We start from the raw sequence: 27,934 nt of genomic DNA on the forward strand, positions 1-27,934 counted from the left end.
AAACGGCAAAATTGGGCCAAATTTCTTTTTCAAGGAAACAACGAGACAACACTTTTCCTGCATTTCACATACATCCTAAAGCACAGTAAATGCATCAGAACATGTCTAGCTCTTGAGGAAAGCCTAACCCTAACCCTACCTCGGGCACTTCCAGACTACCGTACGTTGCGTAATCATACCCAAAAAGTTCCATGCTCAAGAAATTCCCCCAGTGCCTCCAAATGACTCAGAAACATTGCAAGTCACAGTTTTAAGCATTTTGAAATGATCTGCCTTGAATCTTTTTTCAAATTTCCAGTTTGTCTTTCTTTTGGAATCTGCTGCTGAAATGGGTTATAAAATGCTCACGTTTTGCGCCATTTACAGTGCCATTTTGACAATTACCGCTGAAGTTGAGCTAAATTTGCCATTTCATTCTTGGTTCCAATGCCAAAGACCAGAGATTAGAGCATTCAGATTGAAAGTTTCAAACTTTTGATTTTTGACCATTTTTGACAGGCGCGCGGCTTATCAAAAACGGCAAAATTGGGCCAAATTTCGTTTTCAAGGAAACAGCGAGACAACACTTTTCCTGCATTTCACATACATCCTAAAGCACAGCAAATGCATCAGAACATGTCTAGCTCTTGAGGAAAGCCTAACCCTAACCCTAGCTCGGGCACTTAAAGACTACCGTACGTTGCTAAATCTTGCCTAAAAAGCTCCATGCTCAGGAAATTCCCCCAGTGCCTCCAAATGACTCAGAAACATTGCAAATCACAGTTTTAAGCATTTTAAAATGATCTGCCATGAATCTTTTTTCAAATTTCCAGTTTGTCTTTCTTTTGGAATCTGCTGCTGAAATGGTTTATAAAATGCTCACGTTTTGCGCCATTTACAGTGCCATTTTGACAATTACCGCTGAAGTTGAGCTAAATTTGCCATTTCATTCTTGGTTCCAATGCCAAAAACTAGAGATTAGAGCATACAGAATCAAAGTTTCAAACTTTTGATTGTTGACCATTTTTGATAGGCGCGCGGCTTATCAAAAACGGCAAAATTGGGCCAAAGTTCGTTTTCAAGGAAACAACGAGACAACACTTTTCCTGCATTTCACATACATCCTAAAGCACAGCAAATGCATCAGAACATGTCTTGCTCTTGAGGAAAGCCTAACCCTAACCCTAGCTCGGGTACTTCCAGAGTACCGTACGTTGCGTAATCATACCCAAAACGTTCCATGCTCAAGAATTCCCCCAGTGCCTCCAAATGACTCAGAAACATTGCAAGTCACAGTTTTAAGCATTTTAAAATGATTTGCCATGAATCTTTTTTCAAATTTCCAGTTTGTCTTTCTTTTGGAATCTGCTGCTGAAATGGGTTATACAGATGAAGCCATTCAAAATAAGTGAGGTATTTCGCGGCATACCGCGACACGCCCACCGGGGTATCACGCGGTATCACGTGTGTCACGTGACTAACTATCCGGCGTCGCCTTGTAAAACCGCCAGGGGGAGCTTAACCTCTCATGTACAGCATTCGAGCCTTTAATTTTGAACTGTGTATTACAGCATGTTAATCATCAGTCATTCAAATGTTGGTATATTTTATGAAAGCAAGATTGCTCAGTTGGACAAAAGTACACAACCTACCTTTATCAGAAATATTTATGCATCAAAGCCTTTACTGAAGATATTACTAATAGTATTAATAATGGATGACTTTGGACAAGCTGTATACTCAAAGTATAATTTCTTTAGCACATTTGTACAAGCACTTGGAATCTGTCCAAGCCATACTTTGTCAGCCATTTTGTTTTACTTCAACGGGCATAAAAACTTCCTTGCTTTTAACAGGGCGTTTCATAATTTCTAACTACGAAAATGATTTAAAATGCGACACCTATCATGAAAAGAAAAAAATACACACCAGTATTCCATTTCTCCCTAAACATTGTAAGCTTCGAAGTCTTTAACTAACGTGATACCGGAGTCAACAAGCATACTTTGATTAAAAGGGAATATAATATGGAATCGCGTATCTCAAGAATTTAATAACGGTATGATTATATCCGTGTACTGCGGCAGGGCTGTGTAGGGCTGTTTCGCCTGCTTGCTTATGCGAGCTGTCTTGTAGCCTACTGGTCTAGGTGCGTGACTACCAACTGGCAGGTTGTGTGTTCGAATCCAGCTGGTGCTGGACCTTTCAGTTTTATTTATTTATTTTTTAATCGCGTAACATAAACATATTACCGTATGCAAACTGTACTGTATACAATATGTATATGTATATTTAATGTCTTAACTGTGCCCGTTTAAGTATTGAATATTCATATCTAATTTTACCACTGAAGGGACATCTTAACATAAACATACAGTATATGGCTGGTCTCGGTACTTTAAAGAAAAAAATACACACCAGTATTCCATTTCTCCCTAAACATTGTAAGCTTCGAATGAAACCACTAAATAAAGACATAAATATATAAATCTTAAGATTTGTTTTATTTAATGTTGGTAGCAGGATGAACTGTCAGAGTGTATATTTTGTCGCAAAGTTGCTACAAGATGTTAACAGTGAAAAGGGTATTTAGAAATGAGTTATTTCAAGATGAAAAAGAAAACATACACGAAACATGGTTTCATTACGACCAGAATCGGTCTTGAGATATTTTTAACTTGATTTACAGTATTTGAGAGGTATGTCTTAACACCGATACTACATTGCTTAAGTACTGCTCACGTATATGTTTCTAGGTTTATATTATGCATTTCATACGGTCAAATTACTTTTGAGCAACTAATAAGAAGCGCGAAACGGTATGCGTTTTAGTTTCGTTTTGTGCTGGAACCCGTGGATTGATTAGAGATATCAAGTACATACAAGTCATCTTTTAAATGTTGTAGTTCGTCTTGAAAAAATGTTACGAGTACATCATCTATCAACAATTACACAGGTTCTGTTTCCATATTGCGGATTTTGGTTAGGTACAGTATTATCAAATCCAGTGGCGCTGTGTGTTACTTTACTGAGTCCCATGTCACATGGTCTGTGATTGAAACCTGTAAAACCGGTTTAATTCGTCACAGCCAGCACTCTTCAGGTGTGAGGGTCTTCTGCTCAGAATGAAACGCTAAAATGTTTGTGTATATTATAATGGTAGTGGGGGCAGGGTGTGTGGGAACACCCTGCATTGGAGATCTATGTTCTTCACACCTGAAACATTTTCTCTGAAAGGATTTTCTTCGCAGTTTAACCAATCTTGTTACAGCATGTTACAGTTTACTATTATTAACCATATTAATTTTAAGTGCTTAATGTAAAATCTTGTAAAAATATATTTTCATTGTTCAAATATACATTAATATACATTAAGTCTGACTATCATATAATAAGTTAAATACAAAACTAAAGAAAAAATAGGGTTAAATATAATTCAAAATATTTTGCTAACAATGTTAACTGTTTATGAATAATAAAATGTATTAACTAAGGAGTAGGATGGCACAGTTGTTAGTATGTTTTTTGTTTTGTTTCTTTTTCATAAATACAACAGTAGTACCTGATGTCTCAGTGGCTTTCAAAATTAAATTATGCATGCAAACCTGTGAACTAGAAAGATAACTAAGATTTTAATACTAATTAAATGACCGCGGGCACTTTCCACCCCCTCTACATTCTCAGAGTAGAACAGACTAACCTTCTAATGAAAGACGGTCCACCCCCCACGGACAGGAAAAGTGCCCACAGGCACTTAAACTTAATATGGTCAGTAACAGTAAACAGTAACATGGTAAGAAGGAGCACGTACAAACGTTTTCGAAATAACCACATGTAAGACTCTGATGCTTAAAATGTTTAGGGAGAAAGTGGAATACTGGTGTGTATTTTTTCTTTAAACTATCAATACCAGCCATATACAGTCTGTAACATAGGGATTTCTATATGTCTTTATTTAGTGTTTACATTAGTGACAAAGGCTAAACTTTTAGCTTCAGTAACGTGTACATATCTCCCCTTTTTATAAAACGACTTGGTTGAAAACTGTTCCAGAGCCACTGTTGTTTCATCAGTGAAAAGTACATCATGAAATGCCTCTCCCTGTTCAATCCACTGGAAAAAAGAAAAGGAGCATAAAGCTTCTGATGGTCATAAACGATATTCATTTAGGAGCAGCATCAGAGGTATGTTTTTAACTGCACTGCATTGGAGAGAATACCATAGTGTGTTTTTTTTTTTTACTCCCTGGCGGAAACTGGCTTCCAGAAGAATCAGTATGGCTCAGAGATTAAATAAAACTTCACAGACATTAACAAAGAGCATAACGCGTGTACTGTATACACTGCAAGTACAACCCAACTCTCTGCAGGAGTGCTGGCTGTGACTAATTGAACAGGTTTCACGGGTATTTTCAAAGTAGGAGGCGAGATTTCCAGCGAAAGACACCCCCCCCCCCCCCCCCTCAAAAACCCAGTAAATACAGTACTTACTAGTTAAAGGCTAGGCTCCCGACTACGGCGAAAGGAACCCTTCTTTCATTAGAAGACAATGAACATATTTTAGCCCTGAATGAATTAATAGCAAACATGGTTTACATAAAAGACATTTTTCCAAGAAAGTTTAGCCTTTGTCACTAATGAAACCACTAAATAAAGACATAAATATAAAAATCTTAAGATTTTTAAAATACATGACTTTGCTAAAATGTATTTGAAAATAAAAACAATTACAACCACCAGGGGAGAGAGAGAACAGGGGAGGGATGTTGGTTTTGCATAAGGGGCGGGGCTATGGAAATTAGGTATGTTTGGGAATGTGTCGTTACATTTTCTGGTTGTTTGTGAATTATCGTTGTTGAGTATGGAGTGTTGAGGTATTGATTTTGTGTAATGCTTTATGTTGAAAATTGAGGTGGATTTTGTTTATGATAAACAGGATAAACTGGGATGGGAGGAAGGTTTGGTTTTGCATAAGGGGCGGGATTATGATAATTGGGGGACTTTGCGAGAGTAAAATGGTTTGATTATTTGATTTTGTATTGTGGTTGTTATCTATGTTTTTGGTTGGTATTATGTTTATATGGTTGTTTTTGTTGGTTGGTTGTTATTATGGTTATTAATAATACGATCTATAGTTGAAATCTGAGCCTAAATAAAAAGAAAAAGCAAGTGATTAGGTTTATGAGCAATCTAATTACTTATTCGTTTAAAAAGCTATATAAAATAAACTTTATTATTAATTTGCTGGACAGAGCGGTGAACATTATTATGCATAAGACAAAGATAACGATCCTGATCAGTTTAGAAATCTGTGTATGCTGTAAGGTTTTTACTTCTTAAACTTTAAAAATACACGTTTTGAATAGAAAGAAATCCTCTTCCTGGTACAGTATGTTTACAAACCAGCACGTCTTTTTTCTCCAATCAGAGGGGTGTCAGATGGTGTCAGCCAATCACCATTTTGCGTTGGGTAGCAACGGATGACTGTTCTCAGGCCGAAGATGTAAACAGCTTAATGTTCGTGTTAAATAATTTTTTTAAATTAAAATTCATTCTATACAGCAATCGCATATTTGGGTACCGTTTCATAAAACTTTCATGCTTAAAATGTTTAGGGAGAAATGGAAGACTGGTGTGTATTTTTTCTTTAAACTACCAAGACCAGCCATACACAGTACAGTTTACATACATAAAGTAATGTTTATGGTCCTAAAGTAATATCGTTTATGACCTTCAGATACCTTTTTATGCTCAGCTACTAAAATTTCCCTTTAGTGGTAAAATCCATATAAATATTCAAAACTAAGCAGATTAAAATGTGCACAGTAAAGACATTAAATGATTAAATCTTTGCACTACCAACCAATGCACCACGAGTGCCCCTGTTGGTCATTTTGGCCAGCCAATCACTTGCCCTGCGGTACCCTCCGGTGCCTCGTGGTGGCTTGTGGGTAGGTTACCGTACCGCGGGTTTAATCTCTAGTTTTTGGCATTGGAACCAAGAATGAAATGGAAAATTTAGCTCAACGTCAGTGGTAATTGTCAAAATGGCACCTGTAAATAGCACAAAACGTTAGTATTTTATAAGCCATTTCAGCAGCAGATTACAAAAGGAGGACATACTGGAAATTTGAAAAAAGATTCACTGCAGATCTTGCTCTAATCTCTAGTTTTTGGCATTGGAACCAAGAATGAAATGGCAAATTTAGCTCAACTTCAGCGGTAATTGTCAAAATGGCACTGTAAATGGCGCAAAACGTGAGCATTTTATAACCCATTTCAGCAGCAGATTCCAAAAGAAAGACAAACTGGAAATTTGAAAAAGATTCATGGCAGATCATTTTAAAATGCTTAAAATTGTGACTTGCAATGTTTCTTAGTCATTTGGAGTCACTGGGGGAATTTCTTGAGCATGGAACTTTTTGGGTATGATTACGCAACGTACGGTAGTCTGGAAGTGCCCGAGCTAGGGTTAGGGTTAGGCTTTCCTCAAGAGCTAGACATGTTCTGATGCATTTGCTGTGCTTTAGGATGTATGTGAAATGCAGGAAAAGTGTTGTCTCGTTGTTTCCTTGAAAACGAAATTTGGCCCAATTTTGCCGTTTTTGATAAGCCGCGCGCCTGTCAAAAATGGTCAAGAATCAAAAGTTTGAAACTTTCATTCTGAATGCTCTAATCTCTAGTCTTTGGCATTGGAACCAAGAATGAAATGGCAAATTTAGCTCAACTTCAGCGGTAATTGTCAAAATGGCACTGTAAATGGCGCAAAACGTGAGCATTTTATAACCCATTTCAGCAGCAGATTCCAAAAGAAAGACAAACTGGAAATTTGAAAAAGAATCACGGCAGATCATTTTAAAACGCTTAAAACTGTGACTTGCAATGTTTGTGAGTCATTTGGAGGCACAGGGGGAATTTCTTGACCATGGAACTTTTTGGGTATGATTACGCAACGTACGGTAGTCTGGAAGTGCCCGAGCTAGGGTTAGGGTTAGGCTTTCCTCAAGAGCTAGACATGTTCTGATGCATTTGCTGTGCTTTAGGATGTATGTGAAATGCAGGAAAAGTGTTGTCTCGTTGTTTCCTTGAAAAAGAAATTTGGCCCAATCCTGTCAAAAATGGTCAAGAATCAAAAGTTTGAAACTTTCATTCTGAATGCTCTAATCTCTAGTCTTTGGCATTGGAACCAAGAATGAAATGGCAAATTTAGCTCAACTTCAGCGGTAATTGTCAAATTGGCACTGTAAATGGCGCAAAACGAGAGCATTTTATAAACCATTTCAGCAGCAGATTCCAAAAGAAAGAGAAACTGGAAATTTGAAAAAGAATCACGGCAGATCATTTTAAAACGCTTAAAACTGTGACTTGCAATGTTTCTGAGTCATTTGGAGGCACTGGGGGAATTTCCTGAGCATGGAGCTTTTTAGGCAAGATTAAGCAACGTACGGTATTCTGGAAGTGCCCGAGCTAGGGTTAGGGTTAGGCTTTCCTCAAGAGCTAGACATGTTCTGATGCATTTGCTGTGCTTTAGGATGTATGTGAAATGCAGGAAAAGTGTTGTCTCGCTGTTTCCTTGAAAACGGAATTTGGCCCAATTTTGCCGTTTTTGATAAGCCGCGCGCCTGTCAAAAATGGTCAAAAATCAAAAGTTTGAAACTTTCATTCTGTATGCTCTAATCTCTAGTTTTTGGCATTGGAACCAAGAATGAAATGGCAAATTTAGCTCAACTTCAGTGGTAATTGTCAAAATGTCACCTGTAAATGTCTCAAAACGTGAGCACATTATAAGCCATTTCAGCAGCAGATTCCAAAAGAAAGACAAACTGGAAATTTGAAAAAAGATTCACGGCAGATCATTTTAAAATCCTTAAAACTGTGACTTGCAATGTTTCTGAGTCATTTGGAGGCACAGGGGGAATTTCTTGAGCATGGAACTTTTTGGGTATGATTACGCAACGTACGGTAGTCTGGAAGTGCCCGAGCTAGGGTTAGGGTTAGGCTTTCCTCAAGAACTAAACATGTTCTGATGCATTTGCTGTGCTTTAGGATGTATGTGAAATGCAGGAAAAGTGTTGTCTCGTTGTTTCCTTGAAAACGAAATTTGGCCCAATTTTGCCGTTTTTGATAAGCCGCGCGCCTGTCAAAAATGGTTAAGAATCAAAAGTTTGAAACTTTCATTCTGAATGCTCTAATCTCTAGTCTTTGGCATTGGAACCAAGAATGAAATGGCAAATTTAGCTCAACTTCAGCGGTAATTGTCAAAATGGCACTGTAAATGGCGCAAAACGTGAGCATTTTATAAACCATTTCAGCAGCAGATTCCAAAAAAAAGACAAACTGGAAAATTGAAAAAAGATTCATGGCAGATCATTTTAAAATGCTTAAAACTGTGACTTGCAAAGTTTCTGAGTCATTTGGAGGCACTGGGGGAATTTCCTGAGCATGGAACTTTTTAGGCAAGATTGAGCAACGTACGGTAGTCTGGAAGTACCCAAGCTAGGGTTAGGGTTAGGCTTTCCTTAAGAGCTAGACATGTTCTGATGCATTTGCTGTGCTTTAGGATGTATGTGAAATGCAGGAAAAGTGTTGTCTCGCTGTTTCCTTGAAAACGGAATTTGGCCCAATTTTGCCGTTTTTGATAAGCCGCGCGCCTGTCAAAAATGGTCAAAAATCAAAAGTTTGAAACTTTCATTCTGTATGCTCTAATCTCTAGTTTTTGGCATTGGAACCAAGAATGAAATGGCAAATTTAGCTCAACTTCAGTGGTAATTGTCAAAATGTCACCTGTAAATGTCTCAAAACGTGAGCACATTATAAGCCATTTCAGCAGCAGATTCCAAAAGAAAGACAAACTGGAAATTTGAAAAAAGATTCACGGCAGATCATTTTAAAATCCTTAAAACTGTGACTTGCAATGTTTCTGAGTCATTTGGAGGCACAGGGGGAATTTCTTGAGCATGGAACTTTTTGGGTATGATTACGCAACGTACGGTAGTCTGGAAGTGCCCGAGCTAGGGTTAGGGTTAGGCTTTCCTCAAGAACTAAACATGTTCTGATGCATTTGCTGTGCTTTAGGATGTATGTGAAATGCAGGAAAAGTGTTGTCTCGTTGTTTCCTTGAAAACGAAATTTGGCCCAATTTTGCCGTTTTTGATAAGCCGCGCGCCTGTCAAAAATGGTCAAGAATCAAAAGTTTGAAACTTTCATTCTGAATGCTCTAATCTCTAGTCTTTGGCATTGGAACCAAGAATGAAATGGCAAATTTAGCTCAACTTCAGCGGTAATTGTCAAAATGGCACTGTAAATGGCGCAAAACGTGAGCATTTTATAAACCATTTCAGCAGCAGATTCCAAAAGAAAGACAAACTGGAAATTTGAAAAAGAATCACGGCAGATCATTTTAAAATGCTTAAAATTGTGACTTGCAATGTTTCTTAGTCATTTGGAGACACTGGGGGAATTTCTTGAGCATGGAACTTTTTGGGTATGATTACGCAACGTACGGTAGTCTGGAAGTGCCCGAGCTAGGGTTAGGGTTAGGCTTTCCTCAAGAGCTAGACATGTTCTGATGCATTTGCTGTGCTTTAGGATGTATGTGAAATGCAGGAAAAGTGTTGTCTCGTTGTTTCCTTGAAAAAGAAATTTGGCCCAATTTTGCCGTTTTTGATAAGCCGCGGCGCGCCTGTCAAAAATGGTCAAAAATCAATAGTTTGAAACTTTCATTCTGAATGCTCTAATCTCTAGTCTTTGGCATTGGAACCAAGAATGAAATGGCAAATTTAGCTCAACTTCAGCGGTAATTGTCAAAATCGCACTGTAAATGGCGCACAACGTGAGCATTTTATAAACCATTTCAGCAGCAGATTCCAAAAGAAAGACAAACTGGAAATTTGAAAAAGAATCACGGCAGATCATTTTAAAATGCTTAAAATTGTGACTTGCAATGTTTCTTAGTCATTTGGAGACACTGGGGGAATTTCTTGAGCATGGAACTTTTTGGGTATGATTACGCAACGTACGGTAGTCTGGAAGTGCCCGAGCTAGGGTTAGGGTTAGGCTTTCCTCAAGAGCTAGACATGTTCTGATGCATTTGCTGTGCTTTAGGATGTATGTGAAATGCAGGAAAAGTGTTGTCTCGTTGTTTCCTTGAAAAAGAAATTTGGCCCAATTTTGCCGTTTTTGATAAGCCGCGGCGCGCCTGTCAAAAATGGTCAAAAATCAATAGTTTGAAACTTTCATTCTGAATGCTCTAATCTCTAGTCTTTGGCATTGGAACCAAGAATGAAATGGCAAATTTAGCTCAACTTCAGCGGTAATTGTCAAAATGGCACTGTAAATGGAGCAAAACGTGAGCATTTTATAACCCATTTTAGCAGCAGATTCCAAAAGAAAGACAAACTGGAAATTTGAAAAAAGACTCATGGCAGATCATTTTAAAATGCTTAAAACTGTGACTTGCAATGTTTCTGAGTCATTTGGAGGCACTGGGGGAATTTCCTGAGCATGGAGCTTTTTAGGCAAGATTTAGCAACGTACGGTAGTCTGGAAGTGCCCGAGCTAGGGTTAGGGTTAGGCTTTCCTCAAGAGCTAGACATGTTCTGATGCATTTGCTGTGCTTTAGGATGTATGTGAAATGCAGGAAAAGTGTTGTCTCGTTGTTTCCTTGAAAAAGAAATTTGGCCCAATTTTGCCGTTTTTGATAAGCCGCGCGCGCGCCTGTCAAAAATGGTGAAAAATCAAAAGTTTGAAACTTTCATTCTGTATGCTCTAATCTCTAGTTTTTGGCATTGGAACCAAGAATGAAATGGCAAATTTAGCTCAACTTCAGCGGTAATTGTCAAAATGGCATTGTAAATGGCGCAAAACGTGAGCATTTTATAACCCATTTCAGCAGCAGATTCCAAAAGAAAGACAAACTGGTAATTTGAAAAAAGATTCACGGCACATCATTTTAAAATGCTTAAAACTGTGACTTGCAAAGTTTCTGAGTCATTTGGAGGCACTGGGGGAATTTCCTGAGCATGGAACTTTTTAGGCAAGATTGAGCAACGTACGGTAGTCTGGAAGTACCCAAGCTAGGGTTAGGGTTAGGCTTTCCTTAAGAGCTAGACATGTTCTGATGCATTTTCTGTGCTTTAGGATGTATGTGAAATGCAGGAAAGTGTTGTTTCGTTGTTTTCTTGAAAACAAAATTTGGCCCAATTTTGCCGTTTTTGATAATCCGCGCGCATTCAAAAGTGGTCAAAAATCAAAAGTTTGAAAATTTCATTCTGTATGCTCTAATCTCTAGTTTTTGGCATTGGAACCAAGAATTAAATGGCAAATTTAGCTCAACTTCAGTGGTAATTGTCAAAATGGCACCTGTAAATGGCGCAAAATGTGAATATTTTATAAGCCATTCAACAGCAGATTTCAAAAGAAAGACAAACTGGAAATTTGATAAAAGATTCATGGCAGATCATTTTAAAATGCTTAAAACTGTGACTTGCAATGTTTCTGAGTCATTTGGAGGCACTGGGGGAATTTCCTGAGCATGGAACTTTTTAGGCAAGATTACGCAACGTACGGTTCCTCCAAATATCATAACCCCGCCCCTTATGCAAAACCAAACCCTCCTCCCATCCCAGTTTATCCTCTTTATCATAAACAAAATCCACTTCAGTTTTTAACATAAAGCATTACACAAAATCAATACCTCAACACTCCATACTCAACAACGATAATTCACAAACAGCCAGAACTGTAACTCCACATTTCCAAATAGACCTCATTTCCATAGCCCCGTCCCTTATGTAAAATCCCTCACCTGTTCTCTCACTCTGCTGGCATTTGTAATCATTTTTATTTTTAAATAAATTTTAGCAAAGTCATGTATTTTAAAAATCTTAAGATTTCTATATTTACATCTTTATTTAGTGGCTTCATTAGTGACAAAGGCTATTAATTCATTTAGGGCTAGAATATGTTCATTGTGTTCCAATGAAAGAAGGGTTCCTTTCGCCGTAGTCGGGTTGACATTAGAAGCTTGCCACGCCCGTACTATTACACCAACGCATTAGCAGGTTAAAGCGATTTCATTGAGGAGCCTAGTTTTGTTAACTAGTAAGTACTGTACTTACTGGGTGGTTTTGGAGGGGGGGAGGTCTATTTCGCTGGAAATCTCGCCCCCTTCTACTTTGAAAATACCTGTGAAACCGGTTTAATTCATCACAGCCAGCACTCCCGCAGAGAGGGGGGTTGTACTTGCAGTGCATCGGTAAAGTGCTTTGAGGAGCCACCTTTAAAGGCGCCATATACAATAAAGTTCATTATTATTGTAATGCAACGGAGGCTCAGGCGGGCGCCCTTGTCGCATTAGGTCCGTCCCCCACCGTTGGGGGCTCGAACCCGGGACTCCCGCGTCACTCAACAGGGACCCAGCCCGGTGAGCTAAAGGGAGATCTCTCTACAGCCCAGGGGCTGTGGTCCTGCTATTACTGGGAAGGGCGGTGATGTCACCTGCTCTGGTCAGCCAGCTCTTACACAGTACCTGTCGGCCACGTGTTACACTCTCTCCCGCTTAAATTGCCGTCCCGGGTGAAGGGCTATCCCACCCCGCTTCTGACACCAATGTAGCGTTTACAGGTTCTTTTCAGAACAAAGGACCAGTGGAGACGCAATTAACAAACCAAGCACTAGCTTTATTCATTAACAACCACCCAAAACTAAACAAAAGATAGACACGCACATGAGGAGACTGACGGAACATGTACACATCTTTAGGGTGGTAATTACTTAACAACACGCTATACTCTTATAAGACTACACAGGGCACTAGAACTACTAGGACATTATTTACACAGGTAGGGTCAGCCGCTGGTCATCGTGCTGACCCTCAGACTCTACCCGGCTACCACTCCCAGCATGCCCAGCGGTACTACGAGTGCTTAGGGGCGCTTCTTCCTCACCACCAGGCGAGGGCGTTACATTATTACTATTGTTAATTTGCTGGACAGAGAGGTGAACATTATTACGCAGAAGACAAAGATAGCGATTTACGTTGCATTGTGCATTGTGCTGCTGTAATACAGTTTTAAATAATTAAATTAATCTGCTTTATTTATGGGTTTTAAATAAAGGCGATTTAAACGCAATTTAAATCAATATTAATGTTTATATTGTAACACATAGGTAACTATTCATTGTTATTAAAATGACAAATTCAATCATGTTGTGATATTTAGAAATATAAATTTGTTTGGTGCGGAACCAGGGAACCATTTACATGGAAAACGGGCATTTCCAAGTGCTTGTACAATCGATGGAAATGTTCAAATAAATGTGCAAAAGAAACAAAATAATCATTTATTTCTTTATCATATTGTCTAGCTAATGTCCTCTCTTTGCTAGTTAGAGGCTGTGTTTCTGCATTGGGTAGCAACGGGTGACTATGTTCTCAGTTGGAAGATGTAAACAGCTTAATTTTTGTGTTAAATAATTTATTTAAATTAAAATTCATTCTATACAGCAATCGCATATTTGGGTACCGTTTCATAAAACTTTCATGCATAAAATGTTTAGGGAGAAATGGAAGACTGGTGTGTATTTTTTCTTTAAACTACCAAGACCAGCCATACACAGTATAGTTTACATTCAGTAATGTTTATGTCCCTAAATTAATATCGTTTATGACCTTCAGGTGCATTATGCTCCTCTTCTTTTTTTGCTCAGCTACTAAAATTTCCCTTTAGTGGTAACATTTCATATAAATATTCAATACTAAACGGATTAAAATGTGCACAGTAAAGAGATTAAATGATTAAATCTTTTCACTACCGACCAATGCACCACGAGTGCCCTGTCGGTCATTTTGGCCAGCCAATTACTTACCGCGGTGCCCTGTGGTGGCTTTCCCGTACCACGGGTTTGTACCGTGCATTTTGAACGGCTGCATCTGTACTTAAAATCAGAATAAAACATTACACTGACTACGGTCACTGAGGGTCTCTGGGTTTCAGTGTTGTAGTATTCTGTAGGTGGACACTGTGCAGTAAGGACTAGCTGTGGGAGAATGAAGGGATGATTACACTGCTAAGCAGGCCATCTGGGCTTCCCTGAGACCCCTGTAGTTGTGCTGGCATCATAACTATACGATTAAAACGTCTGACTTATGCATGCACTACTGTGAAAGTGATTTTTTTAAATTAAGTTTTTCCACTAGATTTATAAATGAGAACACATCAAATGCTGCAGATGATCCCTCCCTGCTCAATTCCACCCTTCCATCCATTTTCTAACCATTTCTTCCAATTCAGGATCACGGGGCAAGTAACAGGGGCATGGTTAGACCACCGCAGAACAGACGGACACAAACAAGCAAACTCACCCCAGGGTGAATTATCCCAGAAGACAATTAACCTAACAGTATGTCTTTGGACTGTGGGAGGAAATTCCACACAGAGAGAAACTCAAGTCTGAAATTGAACCCAAGGCCCCAGCACTGCGAGGCAGCAATGCTAACCACAGTGCAACAAGTCTGCCCTGCTCTATTCTAATGCTATGTTAAAAGTGTGAATGCCAGAACGTCCTGGAACTATGCAGTTCTCACAGTTTACACTGTTAAAATGTTAAGACTAGTGCAGAAGCATAGTTGTCATTTCAGTGGGAGGGCTCCAGTTTTCAGGTTTTATGGATGACTTCAAATAGTGATTAATCTTAGTTACCTTTTCAGTAATTAAACCAATATTTTAACTCATAACAGTATATGGAAATAAAAATGGCTTGGTGGCTTCATAAGGCGGTGACTAAAGAACTTTGCCTTTGATGTTTTTGGGTCTAGGTATGTTCAGGTTTGTGTTTGGTTTAGTAATATTACTTTTAAGATGGCAGAGCCCAGGATCAGTTTACTTGACAGCACTGCTTTGTGAAGACATTTTAGGAAGTAAAATAAAAACAGTGAAAATAATATTGGATGACAATACAACGTTTGTTAAAATTTTATTTCCCATTATACAAAATGTTTTTGTTCTCTGAAAAATAATAGTAAATTTGTTAATCTCTCTTTTCCCCAAGATTTTGTCACTTCTTTCATGTACAGTATATACATACATTGGCACTGGTTAAACATTTAAAACAATACAGCAGATGATCAATAATGAGAAAGGGACAGAATAAGGCTTAGATTTAACAATTCTTTAAACTAGATACATATACAGTATGTTTTTTTTTTACATTCGATATACTTGATTTCTTTATAAAAATAATGTTATTTGCATTCCTGTCAAGTCATAAGATTAAATCTTGTTATAAAAATGAGATGAGTAATAAGTTATTGCACTTTTTAATAAATCATTCAAATGATCACAATCAATATCTTTGTTTGATTAAATTATAAAACAAACTATGCACCTTGCCCTTTTAAATCTGCTAACAAACAAAGCAGAAGGCATGGAAAAAATATCATATAAGGTCTTTTAATCAGAAAGTGTTGTTAAACATCCAATTAAAGTCCAGTGTTGCATATATATAATCTCCTGGCCACTGATTTCTAATAGAAGTCCACACTGCAGCAGTGAGAGTGGGGCTGATGACCTGGCCTGCATTTAACCAAATTCACCTGCTCACTAGCTGCAGTCCTCAGAACTAGTGCTTGAAGACACTTCCTTTTCACTATGCAACCTGAAGACCCCCAGCTATGCAAGCATCTGTAGTTAGCAAACGGGTAGGTCTGAACATACAATAGGCCTCTGTTAGGAGTTCATTAGCCTCAAAGATAAAGCAGCTTTTCCCAGCTCTGATCCAAGTAGCCACAAATCAGCAGGTAAGATAGTCCCCTGCTTCAGACTGGCAGGTTCAGTAAAAGTGAATCATTAATCCAGTTAACAGTTCAAAAGGATTAAGCACTGGGAGATCCTGTGGTCCTTTAGGACTGGTTCAGGGAAATGAGGTATAATGTCCAGCGATGTCCTGCAGTAGGACTGACCTGCACTGTCACAACACTTCTCTTGCCCAGTCCGCAGGCCACAGTGATTTCCAGTATAAATTCCAGTTCAGCTCCGACATTCCTAAAGCAAACCTCTCACCCTTTAAAACGTCCTGTTAGAAGAACACTGGGTTTGCTTTAATACTTTTGAGGGCTCTGAACTAATAACTGTAGGAAGACTGGATCAGGCCTGAGTGCACCTCTACGAAGGTGATGAACTCTGTTAAAAGTTATTTTTAAGTACCACTGAATTCATGGTCACCTGTCATGAGGAATTCTAAACAATTAATTAACATTATTACTGTGCTTATTAGCTGTTGGAACCAATAACATTTATAAGAAAAAAACCTCTTTCTAAACGTTCATTACTGAACAGTAATATGATCTTTATAAGAAGCTCATAATCAACTGTAATCTCTAAATTGATAAACTCCTTGCCATCGCTCTTGTTATTGGGCCGTGTATTATAACTGTGGCAGAGTTGTGCAAGAGAAATGTTCCTGTTCCAGCAGGATACAGAGAGGAGAATAGCATGGCAGGATCTTACAGTGCATTGGGACACAAACACTGAAGTAGTGCTCAGACCTCAAAACGGAAGCTGTCTTTACTCGCACTGCAATGCCACTTTCTCCAGGAGGATCTGCCAAATATCTTTCTGAGAAATTCTGGATCCACAGCTTTGCTCATCTGTCTTTTTCTTCTTTAGGCATGATAAACACTTTAAATAATACAAACAATCTTCCACTTACAGTATGATATAAATTAAATGGATGTTACTTACAGTCTTACAATGATATGTTTAATAGATTAAAAATTGTAAACCTTTTAGTGTCATATACTGCTTATTACAGCAACCCCCCTCCAAAGTATAACAATTAAAGAAGTATAGCAATACTTATTTAATCATTATCCAAAGTATAACAATTAAAGCTTATTGTGGTTAAAAAGGAGGGGTAGTAACTCCTAATCAATAATTATATTTCAATTAAAAAACAGTAATACAAAACTATAACTAGTAATAACAACAAGAATAGCTGTCAACATTAATATAAAATGGCAAATGTTTCAAATGTTGCGTAAAATGTTTTGGTGAATAATGGAAACATAAGATGACATACAGTAAGAGACACAGAGACGCAGCCTTTGTTAGAGGCTTGTTAGCAGTAGTCTATTGTCATGCTCTGCCATGCAAGGTCAAGAGAAGAAGGGAAGGGATATTTCCCCAGTTAAGAACCAAAAAAATAACGTCACAGTGTATATAGCCTGAATTGTACACTGTTCTTCTTCCAAATGCGTAGATGGGGGGAGTGGTGTTGGGGGCCAGAGGAATCAGGAATGTGATCTGGAGAGATGGCTGCATGGCCTTTAAGCAGGGCTCACAAGGGAAGGAGCACTGGATGTGTGCAGGCAATCACAGGACAGCATGAGCAGAGATACTGCCGGGTAGAGAAAAGATCTGTTCAGCTTAGAAAGGCTTTTTTCGGCTCAGCCTAAATGACAGAGACACCAGTCTGCCTCTAGTGCAGCACTCTTGACAATCCACCTTTCACTCTGGATCTGCTGGTCCAGGGAAATGGATCAGAAGTTATTTCCATTTCAGGTTTTGCCCAAACGCAGGCTAGTACACAATATGTACCATCCATCTGAACACAGGGCAACGTGCTTTAAAGTAGACTGGAAGGCCTGAAATGGATCAATCAGCTGTGTAAAAGGATAATAGGACCGGATGTTTGAATGGGCAGCTCAGGGTGCTCGGAGTATTGTAGCATTCAAATGTAGATTTTGTGTAGTTCTGCCCAGGCTGGATTTGACAGGTGTCAAAGAGTCCAAATATGAATCCATGCAGTGTGTACAACAAGCAGACTTTTCCCTCCCTTTAATATCTAAAATCATTCCATCATCTTAGCTCAAATGTAGCCATTCACAAATTTGTTAGCGAAAACAGGATGTCATCACTCAGACAGTAAACTTTTCCTTTTAGTTCTGCATAAGGTCAAACCAGATTGCACTCTGTGTTAAAGTCCTAGTCACACATAGAGTAATGACTTATGGTCACCCCAATATGGGGCAAACCTTGACTTTGACTGAAAAGCAAGCTGGAAATATTCCCATGTCAAATCCTAATACAATCAGAACTAAAAGAAACTAAACTTTAGACAAGATCCCACGTGAGGTTGAAAAAGCCATATCCTGTCACCCTCCACAGTAAATGCAAAGTGAAAATGTTGGATGGACCACCAACCACCAACACTCATTCTGCTTTGTCTCTGCTGTTGGCAATGCTTGAAAATAATGACATAAATATTAATTGCGATTCCTAATGACAGCCAACAATGAGAATGATGGTCAGCAACAGCCCCGTATTCACATAAACTTGAGTCAGCAGCCCAGTACTGCTTCGCTACTGTGATAAATATTATCCCAGAGGCTGCAGCACTGATCCTGCAGAGCCCTCAGACCAGTGAGTACACTATAGTAGGTGAGCATTAAATGACCAATTTATGAAGACCTAGAATATGTTCCTTCTAATCAATTCAGCAGGTGATTTCTTAAGAAATTTTAGAGATATTCGGGGCCAAAGTCCAAATACCCTTCAGTCATCAAGGACCAGTGTCTTTTCAATTAAACTGATTAGTTGCTTAGTTGATAAAAAAAAATCATAGGTGTTCACAGTCTACAGAGACTGGCGACCTATAAGACAAACTGGACTAGAGCTCTCCAGGACAAAGATTTGAGGCCCTCATATTATACAAACGGAACAAAGCTAGTAAAAAAAAAAGAACAGATATAAACGTTTTTTTTTAAACAGCAGGAAGGACATTTTTTAGCTATCCACAACCCATAAAAAATTACGTATCTCAAAAAAATATGTATCTTAACTGGAAAACTGCCTTCAAAATGAACTATTAATTAAAAGCAGGTAGAAAGCTGCACTAGAGACAGAAGTCATGCAGACATGCAGGTGTCTTGATTATTTAGTCCACTGGAAGGCTATTAAAATCTGCTAATTTAATAGCCTTCCAGTATAAAAGAGTGAAAAAATTAAGAACAGCCTACAATAAGAGAAGTTGTGCTGTGTTTGTTACAGCAACAGCAGCAGATTCAAAGGTAGATGTTGCCATACATCGAAATAACCAAAATAAAAAAATGTTGATCTGTTACAGTGTTAAGTCGTACTTATGTAAAATTTAATTATATTGAATTACTGATGGCACATAATTGCATTTAAATGTTGCAGTTATAAACCATATCTGTGATAGAAATACAGGTTCTTATTCTGCCCCCTCACACCACTCCCTAATACAAGTGACTCTAATCCAGAGAATGCAGTGCGGATCAGCTAAGAGGATGCAAACAACAAAACTAGTCTGAAGCTTCTTAGGAATACAAACTCCAGGATCTCAGAATGTCTGCTGATAATACATGCTTCAGCAATAAGGAAACTGCAGACCATATCAATATACTATACTGTGCATACTGATTACAAGTTACCATTGCCTCAGTGCACAGTGCATGCTCTAAACGGGCAGCAGTCTGCAAAAGCAGTCTCTCTGCTGGTTGTGTTTGTGGTTTTAGGGTCCTTTCCAGTCACATATTTCATCATCTTGCCTCTTTCTGTTCCTGTCTATGCACTAAGGTTTTCATTTGTTCTTTTTCCATCTTTGTGCCTGACTTTGCTGCAAGGAAGAGGGGGTAAATAGCCCCTTACAGGAACAGGGGTATCTGTCCAAGTGGAGTGATTTTTGCTCCCCTGCAATCCTGCTAATGGGTTTTACTGCGCACTAGACATAAAAGAACCAACCGGAAACAAAGAGGATGCTTTCAGATCTCATCCACTGAAAAACTGGATATAGTGGGATCAAGTGGTGTGCTGCTTTTTCACATTACAACAAGCGATCGGATCAATTAAACATGCATTCTAGAAGTCAATTGTAGACATACTTGTTTACTGTACATCATTAAAATAATTAATCTTTATTATGTATGCAAATCACATAAAATTAAATTGCTTCCACTTTTTCAAATGCTGTGCTCAGTTCTAGCTACAGTGCAAGACCACTAGAAAAGTTCTTGTCAAGTTAAGATTAAAGCACTGTGAGGGCTACTTCAGAGGGCAAAAGAATCCAGTTTCAATCTGCTCCTTATTGGACACAGAGTCAGTTTCACTTATTCTCCTGCCTCTGTCCTTGAAGCTCAGAGCTCTCCTTTAGAGGCAGACTTGGAAGGTGCCCTTTAAGTTGGCTGGCTAGAGGTTAAAATGTACCATACCTTGTCTCACTCTCAGATTATCTCTTTGAATTTGCCTAGACTCAGATTGCTACATTATACATTAAGCCTGTTTTTTTTCTTTCAGCTGTAAAAGTTGATAAAAAAATGGTAAGTGCTCTTTATCGTAAATATGAGGTCACAGAAACCTATGGGCTGCAGGCATCAGCTGAAATCAAACAGCTTGAGTCTTTACTAGTGACAGGTGGGAAAGAGTTTTTCTGTCCAATTTGAGGATATTGGGAGGGCTGGACCGCAGAAGAGCAGTGCACAAGACCACGGAGAATGGGGAGGTGGAAGGAAGGTGTTTAATCATAAAGGCGAAGTCTTACACAAGGATTTACTGTGCAGCTGCTATCTATTGAGGCAAAAAACTGTTGAGGTTCTGGCTGTTGATTTGCTTAACGAGCCTTTGCAACCTGATTTAAAAAAGATCTCCACTGATAGAAAAATACAGACTAGATCTGAAGAACCTTTACTCGGTACATCAAAACTTTGTGCAGATGTCTTCCCAAAGCTCAACATCTCCAGGACAATACACCACAGTCCTTGGCAGAGGATATGTGCGTTGCTTTTTAATAGGTTTTTGGGGCCGTTCTCCTTCAGACAGCAGCAGCGTGACCTGATTCAATCCAAAAATCCAAGGCCTCCATTTAACTGTAGATTTATACATTCGTCAAGGTGGGTCAGAAACACTGTGTTGCTCTTGCCTGCTGTGGCAGATATGTATGGACACCTGGAAACAGCACAGCCACTGGAAGACCTTTCAGAACAGGTGATGTTCCGAGCAAGTATGCTTGCAATGGCTGAAATGCAATTCAAGAACACTTCTTAGGTACTGTGAATGTATTAAAACTATACATTATAAAAGGATAAAAAAGAGGTTACCAAACCTTTTTTTCACATTATGCATTTGTTAAAAATATGGGGCACATTTTATGTACATAACCTGGCACGGGTGTTGATTATATTTGTGGTCTCATGACATCTAATAAGACTTAATCCAAGCACATATCATTGCATGGGATTTGCCAACGGAGTCAAAAATGCAAGGACTGAAAGACTTACAGAAATATTATGCATGAAGAAGTACACTGCGCTTGGCTTGATTAAATTCTGGAGTGGGTGATTGGCTATCGCTGGCTATATCTGCAGTTTGCAGATCACTAAAGATACATTCATCGGATGCCTGCTTTAGTACATTGGAGGCCACTTATGCTGCTTGTTGTAGATCACTAGAGTGAACGTGACACATCAGGACAAGAGCGACTTCAGTACTACACACAGCAAACTAGCCGGGATGTCCAATAACTGTGAGCGTCTCAGATGCTTGGTTACAGCCCCAACCTTCAGTGACCAATAAGGTCTTTCAGTGGGGAATTCTCTAAATCTCAGACCACCATCTTTTTCCGGCTCGTTGCACTACGCATTTGCAGGGTTACAGACTACGGATATCAGTATCAGGTTATTGCACAAAGGTTATTATCTCAATATTTTCCCTAATATGGGCACCCACTGTTTCTCAGCAGTTTTATTAAAATAACAATTCAACATGTAGCTCACACAAATGAAGATGCCTTCTTTCTGCAGTAAATGTGTTTTTTGCTAAAGTCCTGAACTTTTAGATTGCATAGAGAGATCCCCCTGAATACTAATGCCATTAACAGGACAATGCTGAGGGGGGGGGGGGGGGATACTGGATTTGGCAAATGCCCCATACTGCACCAGATGGGCACAAGAAAGTCTACAGGTTCATTAAGGTACTGGCCACAAAGTAGAACAAGCCACCTTTCCTGTGTATGGAACAGCAGCTTACGGAAATGGGTTTTGCATTCACAAGCACAAGGTCTGAGGATTGGAACAACAACAACATTGAAATTGAAGATGAAATAAATTTGAAATGTAGACATTCGCTTTATGCTCCCCCATCTGTACTGTTCTGGCCCCCCTTTGCCATCTTAAGAGATGATGTACAGTGCGTCCCACCAGGTACATACTTCAGAACTGCAATTAAACACTCACTGTGTTGCAGCTTGAGGCATCTGCTAAGAAGGGCTAATACTGTAATCTACACACCAAATATCTCATGCTCACTCACACATTATAACAGCATGCTCATTCTTGACATGACATTGTTACGATCACAGGTAGCAGTTTCCCGCATGGTCAGTACCAGGCATTGTTGCCAACTCCATTAGGAAACGGCAGCACGTATCTGTAGTCTCTGGTCACCAACTCAGTGCATGATTACACTACCTAGAAGGACCATGCATTATGCTTTTTTTAAAAAGGGAGAACTTCAGATACACCCTTTTAGGTGAAGAGTACAGACCCTCAAACCTCCCAAGCTGAAAGATATTCTTCCCCACTTTAAAATTCTTAGTCCCATGTCCAGAGATGCTGTTATTCATTCACCCAGATAAAAAATCATATTTCCATCCATTTTCTCTTTACACTCAGACAAGCATACATGTGCATATTGTACTGTTGTACTAGGATGCCTATATTTACGTCTTTTCTTGTGGTCATTGACAGTGGAGTATGTGGATGGGGGCGAGAGGAGAGACTGCCTGAGGCGAGCCTCCCTCCTCTCCTCCCAAGTGCAGTAAAGTGGAGTCAGTGCAGTTGCCGACGTTGCTCCCCCTCTCACTGCGATTTCTCCTCCGTGTCGGAGGGGCTCAGTTCCCGTGGCAGGGACACGTGTTTGTGGCGGCCCCACAGCTTGTGGATCTCCGTGGTCTCAGTCTCGCTGCTGCTCGTGCCGCTGTCCCGGAAGCTGGCCAGCGGAGGGCGTACCTTCACGCCTTTCACCGTCACCGAGCCCTCGATGGCCTTGCGCAGCTGCAGGGAGGCGGGGAGGAGAGGAAAAAGAAGACAGTTGGTGAGAGGGGCTGTGCTGCTGTCTCTACCACAAAATTTATAGCTCACAGATTGGGAAATCTGGTAAGAAAAAAGTGTTCAGCTCTTATGATCAGGTAAGCACAAGCTAAGCTGTTCTTGGATATTCTTTTCCATGACACTGGAATTTAAGCATGAAGCAATTAATATCCTTCTTCAGGAGAAAAGCAACATATGATCACAGTATGTGAATGTAGAAACATATTTAGTAAAAAATTAGTTATCTGCTAATTTGTCAGTTAAAGTGCTTAATATACAATACAATGTACAGCATTAATATTATTAGAAGATAGTCATTATCATCGCTAAGAAGTACTACACTAAATCCATCCCACTCCTTTACTCACATGATTCACATGACTTCTTAAAGACCAGTTTGTCTGTCATACCATGGAATGGTAATGCATTTAGATACAGCCTACATTTCACATTTCAAGAATTTTATGCAAACACCCCTTGAGCTTTTGTACTTACGGTACCAGATCTGGCTTTTATTCATTGTGCTGCAACGTGATTTTAAACATTCTTTCTTCTTTTTTTACCTTAGGTACTAAATCTAACAGGTTGAAAACATGTTTACTGGCACCATGCTGATGCACAGGTGCTGACCCCTCCAGAACTTGAATACCGAAGTGGGCCCTCAGAGACTTTAGGCTCATAAGCAGGGGCAGCTCACCAATACCCCAGTTAAAGGTGAAATGGCAACCTTATGAAGAACATTGAAATATTCATTCCTGCAGGTTTTTATGTTCTATATTACTATCTCGAAGGATTGATAAACAGGCACATGCATTTGTCTTGAGAAGCACAATTGAAAAATCATGATGCTTCAGATAGATATCAGAGCACATCCAGCAACCTAATGTCACTTCTTCTCTGGACAACCTCCTGCACGGCCCTCAGTGAGAGAATGAGACAATCCTTTAAAATGTGCCTCTTCAAACAATATTTCCAGTGGCATCACATGACACAATAGTGTCTTTTGACATCTGTAAAAATTTGACATGTAATGTGTCATTCCTAGAGGCAGTGGAAGATTAGAATGATCCTGCTAGATCATATCAGGGTACATACAGAAACGATTTGTCCCAATCATCTGAAAAAATAAAAACTCTAGGGGGTTTCATGTTAGCGCCATATCAAACCACAGTGCTGAACTGCAAAAGAGCAGTCAAGTTTTTTTTTAAATGCTGACAGTTTGAATGATTTCCAGGGAACACAAAACATTTGTTTCTAATACAGCTGTAAACTTTTTCCCATTTTTAAATGAGAAGCTTAAATAGTTATATCTCTTTCATCTAGATGTCTCCAGAGGCATTAATTGTTGTCAGCGAAAAAAGAGTGTGCAAAGTTAATCATGAGGACAGCTCTTTAAAAATTAAGCAGATAAAAGACTTAAGCAATAAATCTAATTAAGAAAACATTCGGAAGCTTGATTTACTAGTTGACAGAAACCTGGAATATTGTAATAGGACATGGTGGACAACAGGTAGTAAATGTAAGATGACAAAACCATATTCTCATTCCAATTAATCTCAGTAATCTGAAATTCTTAGGAGGACTCTTGTTTAGATGTGGGAGTCACATTTAGTTCCCGGAGGGCTATAGGGTTATCTTTTGCTCCTTCACTAAATCACTGGGTAGTTATTTAATTGTTTAATTAACTGGACAAATTCAACAAATCCATTCAGATATGTACGATAACTGAAATGCCATGACTGAAGTGAGTCTTTCATTATGCTTAATATTTAATATGTCTAGTTGAGACTCTGCAGCCATTCAGAACACTCCTGGATTAGAAGAATTATTGTATCACAATGTCAAAATACTGCTCTTCAGAAACTGTGTGAACAAGCATTCACATAAAAAGGACAGCTTGAAAGGATACAGTATGGAGAGTATGCAGAATACATTTTAATCTCAGGTGTAAAATACTAACAATGACATTGGCAAAAGCCCGACATTATATACCAATCTGTAACATATTAAAATAGTACTCCTAAAAATAGTCAAATTAGTCATCCATCGTACTTCAGAATGCATGGTAAAAATATCAGCCCTATGCTTGATGTTTTTTAAGTAAAGCAGAGGTACAGATGTTTGTGCCTGTTCTGATTTGTACTTGTACCGGGTCAAGGCTGCTGTTTGTAATTGGCAGGGATTCTTGATTTTATCCAGTTGCGTTTCTGACCACATCCACGCTGAACCCATGAAAAAAAGCCCTAGTTCTGTACAAGCTGTCGATAAGACTGGCAGTGCTCTAGTGGTGGGTCTACCCTGATCTCAAATGAAAAAGCACAGGCAAACCCACAGTGCCGTGATCCTGAGCCATGTCAAAACAGTTGTCTGGGCTGTCGCTGTAATCTTCTGTACCATGAAAGGCAGTAAAAACAAAATCCCAAGTACCTCACAACAATGGCAATTAATGAGCTGATCTTGTTCATTAAAATTCATAACCTGTTAGCTCTGTTTTTATATTAACATAATGAGCCACTCTTATACACATGCACAAACATACACATAAGCGCAAACATATAATTAACAACAACAAAAAGAGCAATTGTAAAGTAACCATGGCCTTCTCAATGAAATGAAATTGCTTTGCATAATTACTCAAACATTGTCTGCTTGTCTTCATGCAATAAAAGCGAAAATGTCAGAGAGAGTTTCTCTTTCTTGCTTAGCAACAATTGCTATGTTCCAGATGATTTAAAAAGTATGGCATTTTTTTCTCCCATAAACATATAGAGGTTCTTGAAACAAGCCTATAATTAAAAATCCCTTTCCTTTTACTGTCTGTTCCACAAATTGAAACCAGAAGGCTACAGATTTGGATAAAAGCAAATTCATTCTGGTTCCCTAAGGGATGGGAGTTGCAGTTTGTTAATTTCTAGAGGGATGAGGCTGCCTGATCTATGAACAGGCTTGATCTCTCTGCACTGCGAGCTGCTGAGCTGTTTACAGCTGTTATATCTGGAGGCATGCAAGAAGCAGCCTAGGAAACAAACTGAAGGCAAAACAATTCTGATCTTCAGCTGAGGATATTCATTTCCACTACACACTTAATTGAGATAAAACAAAATTGACCATCTCCAGGCAGGATCTGAACTAATACATTTCATCACAGAAGGCAGAACACTCCACGCTGAACTTTACTCAAAAGGACAGCAGTTATCCTGAGATCACCAAGCTAAAGAACCCTCTGTGCAATCTATCTGGACTGCACAAGGCCTTTATTAGAACCTACATTAATAATAAGAACTACATTTATAAAGTGCTTACTTCCCAAAGGACCCCACAGTGCTTCATCCACCACTGTGCAGCACTAAACTGGGTGATGTACAGCAGAAGCACAACAGCATAGCAAATTGGAGAAGTGACAAAATGCATCACCATTCGAAATACAGTAAGATGGGAGTCTAAGCTGGAGAAGCCCAGAGTGTTATTTAACCAGGACACCTGGAGTAACACCTCTACCTTTATAAATTGTCTCTTTGATCTTTACTAACCAAATAGTCAGGACATTGGTTTAATGTCTCATCCAATGGACACCACTTCCTACAACACACTGTCACTGCTCACCAAACTGGAGCCCTGGTTCTGGAACTTCTGGCCTAGAGGCCCAGCACAATACCACTTACTGCAGAAACCTGGATTTCTTTTAGACGTTTACCATCCCAGTACTGACCAAGTCCTGCTTTGCTTAGCTTCCGAGATCTGACAAGATCAGGTCAGAATGCGGTAACTACTGTGTTGCACAGTCCCTCTCTCCACTGTGCAGTAGTTTCCTACCTCCTTTAGGGACACCACTCCGATCAGTCTGCCGATACTGGTGACGTATGCATGGTCCAGGCCCAGCAGGGAGAAGATTGTGTGCGTCTATGAGAGAAAAGCACAGAGGACAAAGGGCTTTACAGTGGGCACTTAACTGAACTGGTGCCAACCAGCCTTTGGCATGGCAATGGGCAATTAATCTCAGACATAATCTTCATCCTCATCTCTGAATTCCCTGAATCAAGAATGAAAGATACCAAGCGGAAAAGACTGCATTGTGGCTTGATCCTTTTGACAATTACTGATCTCTTATTAGCTTTCCCACACCTGAGAGATTACATGTTTTTGTAGTTGTTTAGATGTTTTTATAGGAAAGATTAATTCTTTTATTCTGCTCATATCCTTATTCTGGCAGGAAACAGAGAGTGAGCAATTCTGACAGAAGACCGAATTTTCTTTAGCCTGTTATTAGCAGCATTAGCAATGTTTTAGATGTCAAACTGCAATGAATAGAGGTGTCTTTTGTTCCAGGCAGAATAACCTTTACCCACCACAACACATAAAATAAATAAAATATTTTGAATGCAAAAAATTTCAGACCTTTGAGCTCAATATTGAGTACACACGTCTGTACCAACATTCCAAACAGCTTGGTGCAACCGTTTCTCATTCATCTTGCCAGATTTGCTCCATCAACGTTTCTTGGTGATTGCTAATGGACCGTATTTTTTAAGTCCTTCTATGGATTTTAAAAATTTAATTGGGCTTCTCAAGGACAGTAACTTTCTTATTCTTAAGACACTCCATTGTAGCTTACTGCTAGATAATTTTCCTCTATGATTTTCCTGTACTTTTCCCTATTTTTCCCATCAGTCTTGACAAGCTTCCCAATTCCTGCTTAAGAGAACCGAACTGTAGTATAATGCTGCAGCCACCATGTTTGATAGTAGGGACGGTTGGGTTTGCATGCATGCAATGTAACAGCATTGCATGCAGACTAAAAACGTTCGCTGCCTTTTTCACTACTCAGATTGTAGGGAAAGCTTGATCTAGGCAG

At 39.2% G+C, this 27,934-nt stretch overlaps 1 protein-coding gene across 4 annotated transcripts in view; it reads right to left on the reverse strand.

The window, feature by feature from the left end:
• Window positions 1-14,937: 14,937 nt before the first annotated feature.
• Window positions 14,938-27,934, reverse strand: part of LOC102690024 (chloride channel protein 2) — a 273,605-nt gene continuing 260,608 nt past the window's right edge. For all 4 annotated transcript variants that reach the window (XM_069197305.1, XM_015361712.2, XM_069197306.1 and 1 more), the window contains 2 exons: window positions 26,896-26,982; window positions 14,938-23,046 (listed from right to left, as the gene is read on the reverse strand). In XM_069197305.1, the coding sequence (XP_069053406.1) occupies window positions 22,852-23,046; window positions 26,896-26,982 (282 nt within the window). In that variant the 3' untranslated portion in view covers window positions 14,938-22,851. The remainder of the gene's footprint in view (window positions 23,047-26,895; window positions 26,983-27,934) is intronic.

Source organism: Lepisosteus oculatus, chromosome 13 (genome assembly GCF_040954835.1).
Source record: "Lepisosteus oculatus isolate fLepOcu1 chromosome 13, fLepOcu1.hap2, whole genome shotgun sequence".
In the NCBI taxonomy this organism is placed as follows: Eukaryota; Metazoa; Chordata; class Actinopteri; order Semionotiformes; family Lepisosteidae; genus Lepisosteus; species Lepisosteus oculatus.